The 16,848-nt window shown below is 50.3% G+C and overlaps 1 protein-coding gene across 12 annotated transcripts in view; it reads right to left on the bottom strand.

Annotated features, from left to right (window-relative positions):
- LOC138742753 (TRAF2 and NCK-interacting protein kinase-like) overlaps positions 1–16,848 on the bottom strand; it is a 111,134-nt gene that overhangs the window by 30,074 nt on the left and 64,212 nt on the right. For 11 of the 12 annotated variants that reach the window (XM_069897588.1, XM_069897591.1, XM_069897594.1 and 8 more), the window contains 5 exons: positions 11,675–11,839; positions 10,172–10,432; positions 7,461–7,567; positions 6,617–6,756; positions 5,703–5,797 (listed from right to left, as the gene is read on the bottom strand). In XM_069897588.1, coding sequence (XP_069753689.1) covers positions 5,703–5,797; positions 6,617–6,756; positions 7,461–7,567; positions 10,172–10,432; positions 11,675–11,839 — 768 coding nt within the window. The remainder of the gene's footprint in view (positions 1–5,702; positions 5,798–6,616; positions 6,757–7,460; positions 7,568–10,171; positions 10,433–11,674; positions 11,840–16,848) is intronic. The other variant, XM_069897592.1, reaches the window with a different exon arrangement.

The following is a 16,848-nucleotide window of genomic DNA, read 5'->3' as shown; positions in this document are numbered from 1 at the left end:
AAGGAATAGAAATCTATCCGCCTTTTAAAGGTTCATTTCCACCCCGCCTCCTCTGTACTGGTGGCACGTTCTGGGAGAATGGAAAATTGTGTCTGTGCCAGCTCTCAGAGAATCCCATTCCCAGACCAAATTTTCCTGTTTTCTCCTCATATTCTCATCAAACTCTCCCCCCCCCCACCCCACCCACTAGATTCTACCCTTCACCCACACATCAAGGACAATTTACAGGGCTATCTAACCCGAGAACCTTCATGTCTCTGGGATACAGGAGGATGTGGATGGTGGGGGTGGTGGGGGGGGGGGAGAGAGAAGGAGCAAAAGATAAACCAGATTATTGGGTTAAAAGTAGCGTTGTCCCACCAAATGCCCCTAACCCAGAATGAATTAATTCCAAGTTCCTGGACGTACCAGAAAGGGATCAGGTATATCGAGGACTATTATGACAACAATTAAAAAACAAAATCTATCAAACAAGACCTTCTGCTATCTTCAATTAAGATTTTCTTTTCAGGGATAAATTAGGTCCATCTTTGGCCCTACCACAGTATAGTGACATGAAGACTCTAATTTGAAAGGGGAATCACACGTAAATTTATCTCAGCTATGTATCTCCTATTTCAAAATAAGAGCCCGAAACTGGGTCTCCGATAAATCGAGGCAAAGATGGGAGTCCGATTTAGGAACAACAATTCCTGAATGATGTTGGTCTGACCTATGTTGGGACAGCATGACAGCAGTCGGTAGTGCCAGATATAGGCTGATGCAATACAATTTCCTGCACTAGCTGTACCTTACACCACAAAAATTGCATAAGGTAAAATCAGAAATTTCAGAATCGTGCTTTAGATGTGGCGTAGAGACAGGAACCTTTGTTCACTCAACTTGGCTATGTGCCAAGGAGAGACCCTTTTGGGTAGAGTTAGGGAACATTTTGGAAAAAAATTACAGGGGTGAAGAATACACAGAACCCAGTGCTGTTCCTTTGGAGAATATTATGGACGTGAGTCCGAGGTTGTCCAAACACCAAATTCAATTTGTAAAAGTTGCCTTGGTGGTGACCAGGAGATGCACAACGGCTACCTGGAAATCTGACTCCCAGCTGAGCACAGTATGATGGGACACAGAGATATGCAGCTGTGTTCCCCTGGAGAAAATTATTTATAATTTAAGAGGGAGACACGGTATGTTCATCGAGGTGTGGCAGCCATACAGGTGTGATTAACCTTCCCAAGGCCTTTTTCAAAAGGAAACAGTGGACAATAGGCTCACATAAGTCCTGAAATGAGGAGAATGAGGAGATAATTTGGAGGCCTGGCTGGCACCTCACCCGCCCCTGATTTTTAAACATATATGTCTTTGTTAATGTTGGGATAGGAGGGAGGATGAAGGGTGGCGAGGGAAAAAAAAGGAAGGACTCGATATAAAATAATATGTAAAAGGGGAAGATTGATCCCCTATAATATTTGTAAAGTACAAGTCTGTGAACTCATCAATAAATTTACCAAAAAAGAGATGGAGTGATAGAGGGAGGAAGGAGAGAGATGAAGGGAGATGGCAAGGTTGAAGCGCAGAGTCCAAATCCCAACCCAAAGTCTTGCTCCTCGTCACCTGTCGACAAATACCACCTCTCCTTAATGCTGGGAATGGGAAGGATGCATGGACCAATGGGAAAGTAGGATTGATATCACATGATGAGCTCCAATCAATCATCCAACCAATCACAGTAGTTCAAGCCTTTCCTTTCAAAACAAGAACCAACAGAGAGCTCATGTTGCCGTCAACACACGTCCCAACCTGTTACCTGTGCAAGGTGATACTAACCTCATCTATTGCTTTCTTATAGCTCTGGAAAGGAGGGAAGGTTAGTCCGCGATCGAGATGGAAAAGAGGTGGAGACGGAGAGAGTGAAGGGGAGAGGTTGAGGGAAAGAAAATAGAGATGTTAGTTCCACTCCACAAACTGACAGATCATTTCAAAGCTCTGCCGACACTGCTCACTATTCCCTCCTCCTGCCCCGGCCACAACAACTGGGCCTCACCAAGACCAAGATGGCTAGAGCCAGGCTCAGTGAAGAGTGTTGGGGGTTGGAGAACTGGGTTTAGGCAGGAGTTGCTGTAAATTCTTAAATTTAGATTTAAGCCCACATTACAGTAACAGGCCCTTTCGGCCCACAAGCCCGTGCTGCCCAATGACACCCAATTGAACTACAACTCCCACTATGTTTTGAATGGTGGGAGGAAACCAGAGCCCCCGGGGAAAACCCACACAGACACGGGGAAAATGTACAAACTCCTTACAGACAGCATAGAATACGAACCACAGTTCCGATCGTTGGCGCTGTAACGGTGTTGCACTAACCGCTATGCCAACTGTGCCACCTTTGGCACAATCTTAGCACACGGTTTATCGGTACAGCCAGAGCCAGGGGAGCAAGGAACTTTGGGTGAGGACATTGATCAGAGCACCATGCCAAAGGGGGTAGTCTCTATCAGCCAAGGGCCTCAAGTAGTCTGACAAAGGGCCAGGCCCGCTCATTAGGGAACCCTTGGTTCCCACGGCAACTCCCCACAATGTCACCAATGGTAGGTGGGTGGAGAATAGGCTGCTCTCCCCAGCACACCCCATTTCCCTCCAGGACTGCCCAGGTTGAGCTAGGGTGACTCAGCTCAATGTCCGTGTGCCACTGGGAGAGCGGGCAGCACCCATCGACAAATCAGAGACGCCGACACAACTGATGGAGTGGGGATTCACAGACCAATCCAGATCGTCACCCTGACACGTTGGGTCACAAGTGCAGGAGGAGGACATTCAGCCCACTGAGAGTGTACTGGATCTGAGAAGAGGCTGCAATTAGTCTTACTGCCTGCCTCTCTTGTACTGATTCCCCCGCTCACCCATCTTCCCAATCCTTCAAAACCCCTGGTAGTTCTGCAAGTGTCCATTAAAACACTGCTGAACCTTTGGGAGAACTTCAGGCCAACTCCCTCCAGTACTGAATGATGCCCTGGGGTGGCAGGAAGGGCTCAGAGTGGAAGCAAGGTTGGTGCATGGGTCTGGAAGTGGGCAAGGAGATTCCAAAGGACCTTCATTTACCAAAGATAAAGATACATAACCACCGTTTTGGGGTTCAGCCCTTCATCAAGGTGCCCCTCTGGTGTTAGACTCCCCGACCCTGGGGAAATAGACATGATTTCATAAACTTCCATAAGGTCCTCCCTCAACCTTGGACTCTCCAGGGAAGCGAGTTCCAGCGTGAGCAGCCTCTGCCAAAATCTCAAGCCCTCCAGTCCTGCTGAACCTCTCTGCATCGCATCTTCCCTATGGCTGGGCAACCAAAATTGCCCCCAATTCTCTGTGCAGTTTCATCATTGCCTTGTGCAGTTGGAGCATGTTTCAGACTCCTGTTCTCCATATCTTGACTGACGAAGGAAAGTCTTTCAAATGCCTTTTTCACCACTGAGACACACACACACTCACTCTGCTGGAAGAACTCAGCAGGTGGAACAGCATCCATGAGTCAAAAAGAATGGTCGACGTTTCGGGCTGAAACCCTCCATTAGGACTTGAGGAACAGTTCTGACCCAAAACATCGATCGTTCTTTTTCTCCCATGGATGCTGTTCGACCCAGAGATTTCCTCCAGCAGTGTGTGTGTGTGTGTGTGTGTGTGTGTGTGTGTGTGTGTGTGTGTGTGTGTGTGTGTGTGTGTGTGTGTGTGGCAGTCTCCCATGTGTCTCCAACTATCATCACCCTGTCTACCTGTGCAACCACACTCCAGGGCACCATCCAAGTCATGGCCTGAGATAACTTCCAAAATGAGCCGCTTTGCAGTAGAACATCATCTCCGATTTCTTTGCCTGGTTGATCTCCATCTTTGGCCTAAGACAACCTTCTTCATTACCCTGCCAACCATCAAGTATGGATCTGCACCAATCTGGTTTCCCACATCCTTGCTCTTCTAATATTCATTTTGCTATTTTCTGAACGTTGGGAGACTCTGTCTCCACTACCCCTCTCCAGGGAAAATGTTCTCACTCAGATTCCACCTCAACCTCTTATTCTGAAACAATGCCCCCCCCCCCCCCCAATTTTAGACACAACTTATAACTGTGTACACCTCTATCAGCTCCCCTCTCAACTCCAAGGAAACATTTGCAGTCTCTCCTCATGACTGAACACCCCACTCTCCACTCCATGGAAATTCTCCTCTGCAGTGCCGCCTGATTGCCCTGTGCTGCCACCTTGCACTTCTTGGACTTAAAGGTCCCTTGGTGCTTCCATGCTCCCTGGGACCTCACGGCGGGGGTGGCCAAGACTACATTGCTGGATATATCCCAATACAGTACTCAAGGCAAACAGGAAAGGAATGGGATAGTGTCAAGAAAGATGTGCTAAATGGTCTCCTTCATGCCCCCAGATGATTTGGGATAACAACGAGGAGCCGGCACAGACTGAATGGGCTGAGTGGCCTTCTCCATTGCTGTGACATTTGGGGATATGATTCTACCAATAGTTCCATTGGTCTGTGCCCTCTGCCTGTTACCCCAGTCTGCTGTCACCCCCTCTGCCTGTCATAGCCCATTGGTTAGTCCCTTCACCTGCAGTAGAAATACAGAGATGCTGCAGGAACTCAGCTGGACTCGCAACGTCCATAGGATGTAAAGATATATTCCCGACGTTCCTCAAGGTATGAGTAAAATGCAGGCAGGTGTCTGAATTAAAACAAAGGGCAGGGGGTGGAGTACAGACCATCAGACAAAAAGTGTTAATTACATGTGGAGAGGAAGCCAGGGGAGAGGAATCGTGAGAAGTGCAGAGGTGGGGGAATGAAGACAGAAGGAGGAGAGAGACAGACAGACAGACACGCGAGACAGACAGACAGAGAGACACGCAGAGAGGAAGACACGCAGAGAGACAGAGGGAGAGAGTCAGAGGGAAAGATAGAGAGAGAGTCACAGAGAGAGGGGGAGACAGAAAACTAGAGGAGAGAAGATATGGAGAAAGACAGGAAGGGGGCTCTAATGAAAATCAGAGTGTCCATCTGGTTGGAGGGTGCCCAGATGGAAATATGAGGTGTTGTTCGTCCAATTTGCAGGTGGCCTCACCTGAAGTAGGTGGCCACTGGGAGATCCACAGACAGAGCCAAGATGCTCATCGAGGCGATCTCCCAGTCTACATCCAGTCTCTCCGATGTATAGGAGACCACAATGGGAGCACCGGATACAGTAGATGACCGCTGCAGAATCACAAGTGAAACGTGGCTTCACTTGAAAAAGGAGTGTTTGGGGCATCTGTGAACTTTTGTGGTTCATCCCTCCACCTGTAGCCCCCTCTATCTGTCATCCTGGTACCAGCCAGCACCCCCATGGTCACTCCCCACTGGTCAGTCCCCTCCCCATCACTCCCCATCGGACAATCCCCTCCCCATCACTCCCCACCGGTCATTCCCCTTCCCATCACTCCCCACCAGACAGTCCCCTCCCCATCACTCCCCACTGGTCAGTCCCCTCCCCATCACTCCCCACCGGACAGTCCCCTCCCCATCACTCCCCACCGGACAGTCCCCTCCCATCACTCCCCACTGGTCAGTCCCCTCCCCGTCACTCCCCACCCGACAGTCCCCTCCCCATCATTCCCCATTGGTCACCTCTGCCTGTCCACCCCCTCTGCCTGTTGGCTCCACATGCAATAGCCGGGACTCACCGCAGGTCTCCCCGGCCGTGTCAGCTCGCGACCTTCCTCAGCCTTCCTCCCACTCTCCTGGGACAGGACGGGTGAACCTTCAGCCATGCCCGTTCCTGTGGCAACATTGAGGGAGGAGGCAACAATTAGTAGCTGGCCCAGCAACAACAACTTGCTTTCATGTGGTATCTTCAACAGGACATAGACAGGATGCAGAGTAGGGCGGAGAAGAGGCAGATGGAGTTCTTTCCAGATAAGTGTAAGGTGATACATTTTGGAAAGTTAATCCTGAAGGCTGAGTACAGGGTATCTGCAGGATATTTAACAGCGTGGAACAGAGGGACCTTGGGGTCCAAATCCATCACACGCCCAGGTTGGCGCACAGGTAGCTAAGAGAGATTATGAAATGCTGACCTTCATTCGGGCATGTTGCAACTCTAAAAATCTCTGGTGAGTCCACAGTTGGGACTTTTGGGTGCAGTTCTGGTCACCTCATTACAGGAAGGGTGTGGAAGCCATGGAGATGGTGCAGCCAGACGTTGTCTGGATTGGAGAATGTCTCTTTTGAGAAAACGTCAGAAGAGCGAGGGTTTTTTTCAGAGTAGAGGAAAAGATGACTTAATAGAGGTCAAAAGGTTTATGAGAATCAGGAGAGGGTGATGACCAGCACCTTCTTCTTGGGGTGGGAGTTACAAATGCCAGAGGACATCTGTACAAGGTGAGGGGAGGTGATGAACTGGTCACCTCACAACCCTCAGCCCCTCCATCTTGTTCCAACTCTCCCTCTTCACTCCAATTAGCCCACCCCTCTCCCCAGTCCCAACACATCCACTCTCCCTCACTGCCAGTCCCTCCTCCCCGTCCATCACCATAATCCCATCCAACTTCTCCTGGACACAACATTGATGCTCCCCCTTCCACCCCACCGGGCCCACCTGGGGTGCGGCTGCGCTCGTTGGACCCAGCCTGCGAGCCGCTCTGGGAGCTGGGTGTGCTTGAGCTGGAGGAGCTGCCACTGCTAGTGGTGTGCAGTGGGGGTTCCAACGGGTGGTCCACCCTCCGCAGATCCGGGTTACTGTGGGGGGAGGGGGGCAGAGCAGTCAGAGGCTTTGTCCTCCCACCAAGGTCCTCCCATCAAAACCCTCCCCCACCTCTTCTTGGTCCCCCCCCACTATTCCCCCACCACACTCCTCCCTGGCGTCTCCTCTCGACCCACACTGTCCCCCTCTCCGATGTCTCCCACAACACCCTTATTGACCCTGAAAGCGACCCCACCCCACACCACCCTACTTCTCCCCTGCACCTCCACCCTCCGCGTGCCCCTGCCCCCCCACAACGTCACCTTCCTCCAGCTCTCAGAGTCTCCTCAGGTCTCCCCCAGCACCCTACATCTACCTAGGTCAATCCCACTCCTCCTCAAGCCAGGGTTTACCTATCCCCCACAATCTCTTCCTTCTGTGTTCTCTACAACACACCAACACCCCCCACCACCTTGAGTGTGTGGTGTTACAGTTACAGAGTGCAGTGTTACAGAGAGTCACAGAGTGGAGGGTGGGGTGTTACAGAGAGTCACAGAGTGGAGGGTGGGGTGTTACAGAGAGTCACAGAGTGGAGGGTGGGGTGTTACAGAGAGTCACAGAGTGGAGGGTAGGGTGTTACAGTGAGTCACAGAGTGCAGGGACTCTGGGAACCAACACTCTGTCAAACTCTGTGACCACTCTCCCAATATTCCAGAGACACCCCCCTCAAAGCCCAGGGAACCCTGTCATCAGACATTACCTAGCTCTGATTGGCTGAGCCCCAGGCCGATTGCTTAATCCGCCTCCATTTCCTGGAGAATTCTTGCGACCAGGTGCTGGAGAGATTGACGTGGTCCTTTGAGGTACCTATTCACAGAGATCATGGTGAATACCACAGGGCCAGGATGCAAGAAAGAGCTACTGGTGTACACCTCACGTAGAATGCACTGGATGGTCCGTGTCCTCCGGCCTGCGGCTGACCTTGAGCATGTTCAACTTGGCAAAGATTCCACGGAGAGAAGGAAATCAGTTTTCTAACCAGCCAATAACAGGGAGCTCCACAAATGCAGAGCAGGGCATTCTTGGAGACATTATCAAGCACTAAGAGGAGATCTGAAATTACACCTCAAGCACCCCAGATATATAACGGCAAATATTACTGACAGAAGTGAAGAGTTTGAGCCAGAGAGGAGAGAGGGGATCCAGTAGATGTAATATGCTTGGAATTTCATGCAAGAGCTTACAGAGTGCACTAATGTTCTGGAGGATGCAAGGATAATGGGGAGAGGGTGGCAAACAATGTGGAAAACTGTGGGGTCTCACTCTGGAAGGAAGAATGATAAAACAGCTGATTACAACTGGAAGCAGCAAAGTGCAGATGGAGGGATTTGTGGTTGTACATGACACAAAGTTAACACACTTTGGGAGGCAAGCAGGTGAGCAGGGTAGCAAATGGAAACATGGTTGTTCTTTGGAGGGGATGGTCATGGTTGAAGGAAAAAGTCTTGCTGAATCTGTACAAGGCACAAATCAGGCCACTTCAAGAGTGCTTCAACTGACCTTGGTCTTGTTTTTAAGGAAGGACATCTTATTATTGGGTGCAATTTAGAGAACGCCCACGTGGGTGATCTGGGTATAGGAGAGTCTAAGGACGAATGGGTGAGCAGGTGGAGTTTCGAAGAGTGAGAAGTGATTGAATTGACTACTGTGGTTTGGAGTGGGTTCACCTGGGAAAATACAGGAGCATCTCAGACCAGAGGGGCTGGTCCCAGAATGAAGACTGAGATGAGGATGATCTTCTGACAAAGACTAAAAGTTCTCATCCCAAAGAGCTACAGAGGCTGACTCCACGGAATGTTCAAATCTGACCTACATTTTAGTGAGCGAGGAAATCCCAAGGTTATTGGGAGGGCGGGAAAGTGGAGATGGGGACTGTTGGATCAACCACGGTCCAATTGAATGGAACAGGTTTGGGTGGGGGGAGCAGAATGGCCTCAGCCTGGATGCATTTCCTTTGGTCCTCTGGGAGGTGGATTTCCCAAGGCTGGGGCTGCTCTAACAGTGCAGAATGCTCTGTGTGGGCTGATGGAACACCAGCTCAGAGTCTGGGGTGGGGCTGGAACCATTGATCTGCGGGTTACATGAGGCAATCAGGACCAGAGCTTCAGGATGAGATTCCCTCACCCCACAGGCCAGATCATGAGCATGAGACTGGGGGGACAAGGGACCTGTTGGATGAGTTTCCCAGCCATCATCTATATTATACCTGTGAGGTGTTGCCTCAACAAGGCAGCCAACATCAGAAAGGACCCTCATCACCTTGGTCACAACCTCTACTCGCTGCTCCCTTCAGGCAGAAGGTACAGAAGCCCGAAGATCAGCACCTCTATGTTCAAGAACCTAGTTATTTTCTCTAAGACCACCAAGGCACTTGAACCTCCCCGCAACATCCTCGCACGAACCATAAACTGCACAACTAGAACATCTCTTTTCCTGTGTTGACATATTATGGTAATGTAATGAATCTTTCGTACCTGTGTGGCTGCAGCAAGTAGGAATGTTGGTGTATCTGTACATTACACTCATGTATATGACAATAAACTCTCATCTCACCAGTCACATCACTATGTGGTTCCTCTCTCTCTTTGGCACTGTGTTAATAAGCTGCCTCCACAAGGCACAATCCCTTCAGATACCACAGGATACCCACTTTATTTCTAAAACATTCAGATCGCTCCCTCCAAAAGGTACATAATTAGGGGTTCTGACAAACTCTGACAAAGATGGAGAAGACTTTGATAATATATCAGGTCCCCATTGATCTTATACAAGTAACCCACACCTCCAATCACCAGAACATGGATGGGGGTCCCAATCTCTGGGCTAGGCTGGGAATCTCCAGAAATTAACCTACCAGTCACTGTCATGAACTAAAACAAAGTCCTTTACTTTACATTTTTGAACGCTTCCAATTGAAGAGGGTTGGGGAGGGGTGAACAGACATCAGCAATCTGGCTGCAGGGAATGAACAAGTCTGATGACCATAGGTGGAATGGAGTGGAGGGGTTGATGGGTGGGGGAATGGAAAAGGGTGGGTGAGATAGGCAGGAATGGTGATGGATGGATTGGGATGGAGGACTGAGGTGGGGATGGAAAGGAAGGGGGGGTTGGTGAGTGGATAGAGGTGGTAGAGGAGGGAAGCCTGGGGTTGGGGAAAGTGGAAGGAGATTGTGATGGCTGGAAGTGAGAAAGGTGAATTGGAAGCCTGGGTTCTGGATGGATGGGAGTGGGGTATAGAGAGAGGGAGTGGAGGAGGGGGAGATGGGTGGTGGGGTGGGCAGTAATAGATGGGAGGGGGGAGGAGACCCACGGGTGGGAGATGGAAGGGTGGGGGGGGCATGATGAGAGGTCAGAAGATGGCATCAGAATTGCCTCCTGACCGCAGTTGGACCCCCCCACCCCATCACTTACCTTGGGGGGCGTGTCATCCTCTTGCCTGAACCAGCTGCCACTCCCGTACTTCTCTTCCCTCGCTCCGAGGCGGGGAGGGAGGGGCGGGGTTTCTGAGGTGGGGTCGGAGTTCTGGCGGGGCATTTCCCCGCGCTGTGACTTCAGTCCCTCTCGTGAGTGGAAGGCGGTGGACATCCCCGTGCTTGGCTGCTCGTGGAGCGACTGGGACCCTGTCATAGTCGTGCCGTGGGCTTTCACTGGAACCAGGTGCGCCACTGGGACCTAGGCACAGGCACAGTAGCACCATCAGTGCAAGCACGAGGCGCCCTCTCAGGGAGCTGCTCACCCTTCCGCTGGAACCGTGAGTCAACTCCATCGACCACTATGAATGCTTATCTAGCTGGCCCTCATTCTGCCTTGGCCCATTGTGGTAATATCACTGGTCTATCTTACATGCAGAATTGAAAAGTCTGTAGAGGCAGATAAGGTGGTGAAGATGCTGAGAAGACTGATTGAGTTCCTCCAGCATTTCGGTGTGTTCTGACTACCTTGCATTCAGACAAGCCCACAAGGTCAACCGGGTCAGCAAGGACAGGTTGGGCCGAAGTCTGTTCCATTGCTGCAGGACTATCTAGTAGCAGAATGATCAGACGGTGGAGGGTTGAGAGAGGGTCTCAGGGCCATGTCCAGCAGCCTTCTCATCAAAACATTCCTGAAAATCAAATAAAACATCTGCAGATGTTGGACATCTGAAATTAAGCCAGGATCTGCTGGAATCCTCTGCAGGTCAGGCAGCGTCCAAAATGGGGGGAGAGCAGAGCTAACGCGGCAGGTTGGAGATCCTGGACTGGAGACACACACTGGCCATGAAAGGGGGTTTATCAGAGACAAGGTCACCATGCAAAGACATTGGTGACCAAAACAGCAACTCTGCTTTCCTTCCCACAGGCACTGGCTAGTCTGCTGAGTGTTTCCAGCACTTCCTGGGGTTGTCATTGAAAGGCCTTGCCCTGCCCTGTGTCCCAAGGTGGCAGCACATGGAAAAGGTGGTGAACAAGACCACAAGCTGGAATACTGGGCACAGTTCTGATAGCCACACTGTGGTGGTGTTGGAGAGTGTGCAGAGGAGACTCACTGGGATGTCACTGGGATGGAGTGTTTCACTTCTGAGAAATTGGAATCGCTGGAGTGGAAGGAGGCTTGGGCAGGGGAGAACAGTGTGAGAGGAGCGATCAAAACAGGCAGTAATGGGGAGGAACACCCTTCCCTGCTGAACGAGGGGAATGTGGGCTCCCACAGGGAGAGGCCAAAGGCATCAGCAGGGGTGGGATAGCAGATCAACACAGGAGGGAGCAAACGGAAAGGCAACAGGATGGAGAGCAGAAACACTGGCATGGAGCAGATGGGTCAAATGGCTTCTGCAGCAAAGCTCAAGGCAAGTGGAGCAACTTCTGGAAATGTTGCAGAGCTGCAAGGATTTAATCCTTCGGGCCCTGACCTTGTGTTGAGGGTGCAGGACCTCACCTGAAACTCAACTGTCTCGTGGACAGCAGGAGTCCGCGCCAACTGCACTCCACTGTTGCTGAAAGACTCGGAGCGTGGGGGCATGCTGGGGTCCGACATCCTGTTCCCCATCTTGTGCGGCATGGCTGGAGAGCTCTGGCGGTTTAACTTGGAGCGCTCTTCCACCTGGGAGGGTGGGGACATGGACAAACTAGAGTTAGTGACTTCAAGGCAGCATCTCTTCCAATGCTGCACCATCTTCAACACACAAGCCATCCCAAAACAGAACTCAACACAGATCCAGAGAGTGCCTGGAGTTCGGGGGTGGGGTGGGGGAGTGGGGCAGCGCGTCACTGAACTGGGATTGAACCTAGTCAATCCATGCATTTCTGCGTGATGGTCCAGGTTCATCCATCCAAGAAGGGGGCTCCCCTCTCCTCACATGTCAGTGGGATCAGTCTCCGGCAGCTCAACCTGCCTGTTCACACGCCCGCCTTCTGACAACAAGCCATGTTAGCTCAGCTCGAGCTGCTCACCTCCATGGTCAAAGGGAGGGGGGAGGTTGCTTTGGAGGCAGAGAATCCAAGCTAATTGATGGGTTATCTGGGGCAGTTCAGGGAGGTTGACAGGTGCTGTGGACCCAAAGGTCTCCACGTCTCTGCGGACACTTCCAGGAGGTCTGTGAGGGGGAGGTTCTGGTTTGGGCTGCACGCTGTGTGTTGCAGATGGCCAGAAGGTAGTGTACTCAAGACTGATTGGTAACCGAGGCAGCAAAGGTGATTAATACATGGTAGTAACTTGTCAGAAGCTGGTCAGAATCACATTTCCACAGAGACTGGACATGAATGAATGTTAAATGGAAGAATTTCAAACTTTGTTTCTTAATGTCCCCAATCTGAATGATTTATGGTTTTTTGCAGCATCCTTGGACTGGCCTCCTTGCCCCCTCATCTGGAATGGCACACCCAGAATTGAACACAGACGAGGGCAGCAGAGTAAGCCCTTTGGCCCACGTTTGTGCCACACACAATGCCAGTTTAAACTGATCCCCCTGCCTGTACATGGTCCCAATCCCCCCCCACCCCCTGCCTGTTCATGTGTGGGTCTAAATGCTATCTTATCTGCTTCACTACTCCAGGCACCCACCACTCCCCGTGTCAAAACTTTGCAGGTAAATGTCCTCCCTCTCACCTTAAACCAATGCCAAGATGTGGGTGGCACGGTTGGCGCAACGCTGTTATGGTGTCAGCAATCGGGACTGGGGTTCGAATCCCACACTGACTGTACAGAGTTTGCACGTTCTCCCCATGTGTGCGTGTGATTTTCCTGTGGACTCCAGTTCTCTCCCACCGTTTGAAATGTTGAAATGTACCAAGGAGTGTAGGTTAATTGGGAGTAATTGGGCAGCGTGGGCCAAAACGGCCTGGTATTGTGCTGTATGACCAAATCTTAAAAACAGATTCAAAATTCAAGATTCCTTTTCATTGTCATGTAACAGAACAAAAAATGAATTTTCCTTTCATCTACCCCACAGACAGAGATTCACCATTAAGCACAATTTGCCTGGCACCATGTTATAGCATTTGATTTTTCACTATGGGTAAAAGATTCCAAAGCCTCTTGCAATTTTATAAACCTCTCTCAGTCTCTCCTCAGACTCCAATGTCCCAGAGAAAACAACCCAAATCTAAAACATGTTACTTACAGCAGGGTAGAAGAGGATTCTGACCATTTAAACCCGTGCCGCCCAATTACACCCAACTAACTGAAAATTTTGTGGATGGTGGGAGGGAAACACATGCAGACACGGGGAGGATTTACAAACTCCCTACAGATACTGCCAGATTGAAACCTAGGTCGCTGGCGTGGTAATGGCGTTGCGCTAACCACCACGGTAAAGGTTTCACCCATCTCTCCTTACAGCTCACCCCCTCCAATACTGCCAACACCCTAGTGAATCTTTTCTGCGCCCTCTCCAAAGCCTTCACCTCCTTCCTGTGGTGTGGGATCTCTTATTTGAACAAGGGTTAGTTTGAAGGAGATTAGTGGCTCCGCTCATCACCCTGGGTTCTACTTTCAGCTGTCTCCCACTGCCAGGATCCGTGGTGAAGGGACCGTTTCTTTTAATTGCAAAGTGAGAGTTGTAATCCCAATAAATGCGAGGAACTCTCATGTCCGTCAACAATGGTTACCAATTCTCAACAGCTTCTGGCAAGCATTCCCAGATCCTGAGGAACCAATCGAGGAGCGAGAGAGCAGCCCAAACACCACAGCCTTTGGCACCTAGAGAGCAGAAGAAGAGTAAAGATCAGCTGCAAGGTGAGATCTTCCATGCTACAGGTGGTTCAAAATCCACCAGAAATCTCACCAAATTTTAGCATGGAACAATCCAGGGCCATCTCCAAAACAGAGTGCCCCTGCCGCTTTTGCCAGATGACCCTTGAGTCGGCCAAACACCTCGGCTAAGGGCATGGCCTGCTTCGACCTCCGTGCTTCTGAGCTAAGAAAAGCCTTCCCTTGTCTTCATTCTCAAACAGTGAGGTCAGGAAGTTCCAATCTCTCCCAGCAGGCCACCACCTGGAAGCATGTGCACCAAACTGACAAGGCTCAGCCACCACTTCCCTCCCCAAGCAAGGAGTTAGTGTCAGTGCCATCTCTCCTCGGATGCAACAGCGGGACCAGCCTTTAGTGCTGAGAATGGCAGCAAGGTCAATATGCGTTTGAAGTGGGTGAGTTTGTGTAGATCTAAGAGTTTCTGTTGCTACTTTAGATCTAGAAAATATCAGTTGGCACCCAGGAAGGTTGAGAGTTGCCTCAGGGATAAAACAACAGCATTTCTAGAGCACAGAACACAAGCCATCCTGGAGCATCATTAAATAAACCACATTACGTGGTCATGAGGTCAGGTCTAGTCTGAGATGCAGGACTAAACGGATGGAAATTCTCAACATGGCCACTGATTCCATTCATTTCCCTGAACAATCCAACCAGAACTACTACCTGCTCTACCTCATTCTTTTCTCCATCTCAAATCATTCTTAAAGCAACCCATCTCCCAAGGTTGATATTGCCGGGAAGGCCAGCATTTATTGTTCATCCCTGACTCCCTCGGGAGAAAGTCGTCTCCTTGAACCATTGTGGTCCTTTTTGGTGAAGGGGCTCCCACTGTTTGGCTGGGGAGGATGTTCCAGGGTTCAGAGCCCCTGACGATGAAGGACTGGAGGTACACTCCAAGTCAGGATGGGGTGTAATTTGGAGGGGAACCTGCAGGAAGTGTGTCCCCTAAACCTAGGGCCTTGACCTTCCTGGTGGAGAGATCAGAGGTTAGGGAGAGGTGCTGCATAAAATGCAGTACCTTGTTTATCTCCACCTTGTTTATCTCCACCTTGTTCCAGAGTTTCAAGATCCAATGAAGACATCAGTTATGCACTTTGTTGCATCCGCTCCATCCAAGGGGGAATATTCATTTATAAAATCCACAACTTAGCTCTTCAAAGAAAACCAATCGACATAATTCAAAGTTCTTGAAGCTCTAATCTTCCAGCTAAACCTAGCTCCAGTCTTCCTGATCCTTGTCACCTTCTTCAATCTTGTAGCTTCCCACATCTCTCCATGTTCCCAGATGTCATTACTGCACCACTGCTGACCATGTCTCAGCTGCCTGGCTGATGAGGTCTCTCCATCTCCACCAAGGTGCCTCTCTGCAGGAAAGTTATCCTCCCCCTTTGACTGGCATCCAGGTGCCCTGTCTTAATACCTCCTGACGAGACGAGGTAGTGGAATGCTAGCCTGGATGCCCCATGGCAAACTTTGCTCTGTGTTCAGGTGCTTTACAAACATTGTCGTGTTCCAACTGATCCAGGTTGGTGCACACCAGAAAAGCCTTCCATCTGACTCAGCATCAGGGCAGTGTGCCTGCAGAGGAATGGTGTCAACGCCAACCTGTTGTCCCCAAAGCTCTGTCTCCTATGGTGAGTTCTCCAATGCAGGAATACAACATGAACAGGGCAAGATACACAAATACCTCAGGAAATATAGTTACATACAACAGGCTGAAGATCAGTAGACAGGTTCAAAAGCAATTTGTGGATGGCGTTTATCGCCATATAATCATAAGGTTCCCTTGAAGTAGCTTATATGGGCACAGGGACACGATGACACCTGCCCCAGGAACAGGACAGTTCTCCCAGATGCACCTATAGGCCAGCAACTAATGTTCAGCAACGTGGACATAACATTAAAAACATGATCTGAGTATAAATTCCACACCAGCAGCCAGGGAGATCAAGTTCAGTGCATCAGTGTAAATTCACCTGCTGACCCCTCCCCATCCCCTCTTTAACACTGCAATTTAGACGTAGAGCATGGTAAAAGGCCCACAGGCCCATGCTGCCCAATTACACCCCAATTGACCTCCAATCCCCCCACCCCTGTATGTTTTGAAGGGTGGGACGAAACCAGAGCTCCCAGGAAAAACCCAGGCAGACACAGCTCCTTATTGACAGGGCGGGATTCGAACCTGAGTTGCTGGTGCTCTAATAGTTAACTACTACATTAACCGTTCCGTCCTAATACCGCCTGCTGTCGATCTGAGATGTTGACTGTCCAATCTCCTCCACAGACCTGCTGTTCCTTCAGCAGTTAGGGTTCTTAAGGTTCAGATTCCAGTCCCTGCCATCTCTCATGCCTGCTTCTTAAATAAATAAACCTGCCCTCAGGAGCTAGACCTGAGACTTCAGAATGAGTGAATTGTTATAAACCTCCATCCAGTTCACTAACTGGCTGCAGGGCTGCAAACCTTCAGCGGTTGAAAAGGCTCAGCCAGCAAACAGTTCTGAGGTATCTGCCAAGTGTACCAGTAGTTACCACTGGCCCCTCCCTGCCTGGGAAGCAGCATCTCGTCAGTGGAAGCTTGCCTCACTGTCTTTCTCCACATCACAATCCGACTCTAACACAAAACACTCTGAAAAAGGTACTCCAGAGACTTCCTGTGTTTGACATTTCCAGCTGGGGATAAGTACTGACTGGTCACCCCATCAATACCCCCAGCCTCCAATCAAAGCCTTGAAAAATGGCTCAGGCCCGAAATATTGGTCATGTATCTTTACCTCCTTTTGACGCAGCAAGACTGGCAAAGTTCATCCAGCATTTCTGTGCTTTTATTACAATCTGCAGACTTTTGTGTATCACTCCAA

The sequence above is a fragment of the Narcine bancroftii genome, chromosome 9, assembly GCF_036971445.1.
Source record: "Narcine bancroftii isolate sNarBan1 chromosome 9, sNarBan1.hap1, whole genome shotgun sequence".
NCBI classification, from domain to species: domain Eukaryota; kingdom Metazoa; phylum Chordata; class Chondrichthyes; order Torpediniformes; family Narcinidae; genus Narcine; species Narcine bancroftii.
This window is presented reverse-complemented; position numbering and strand designations above follow the sequence as displayed.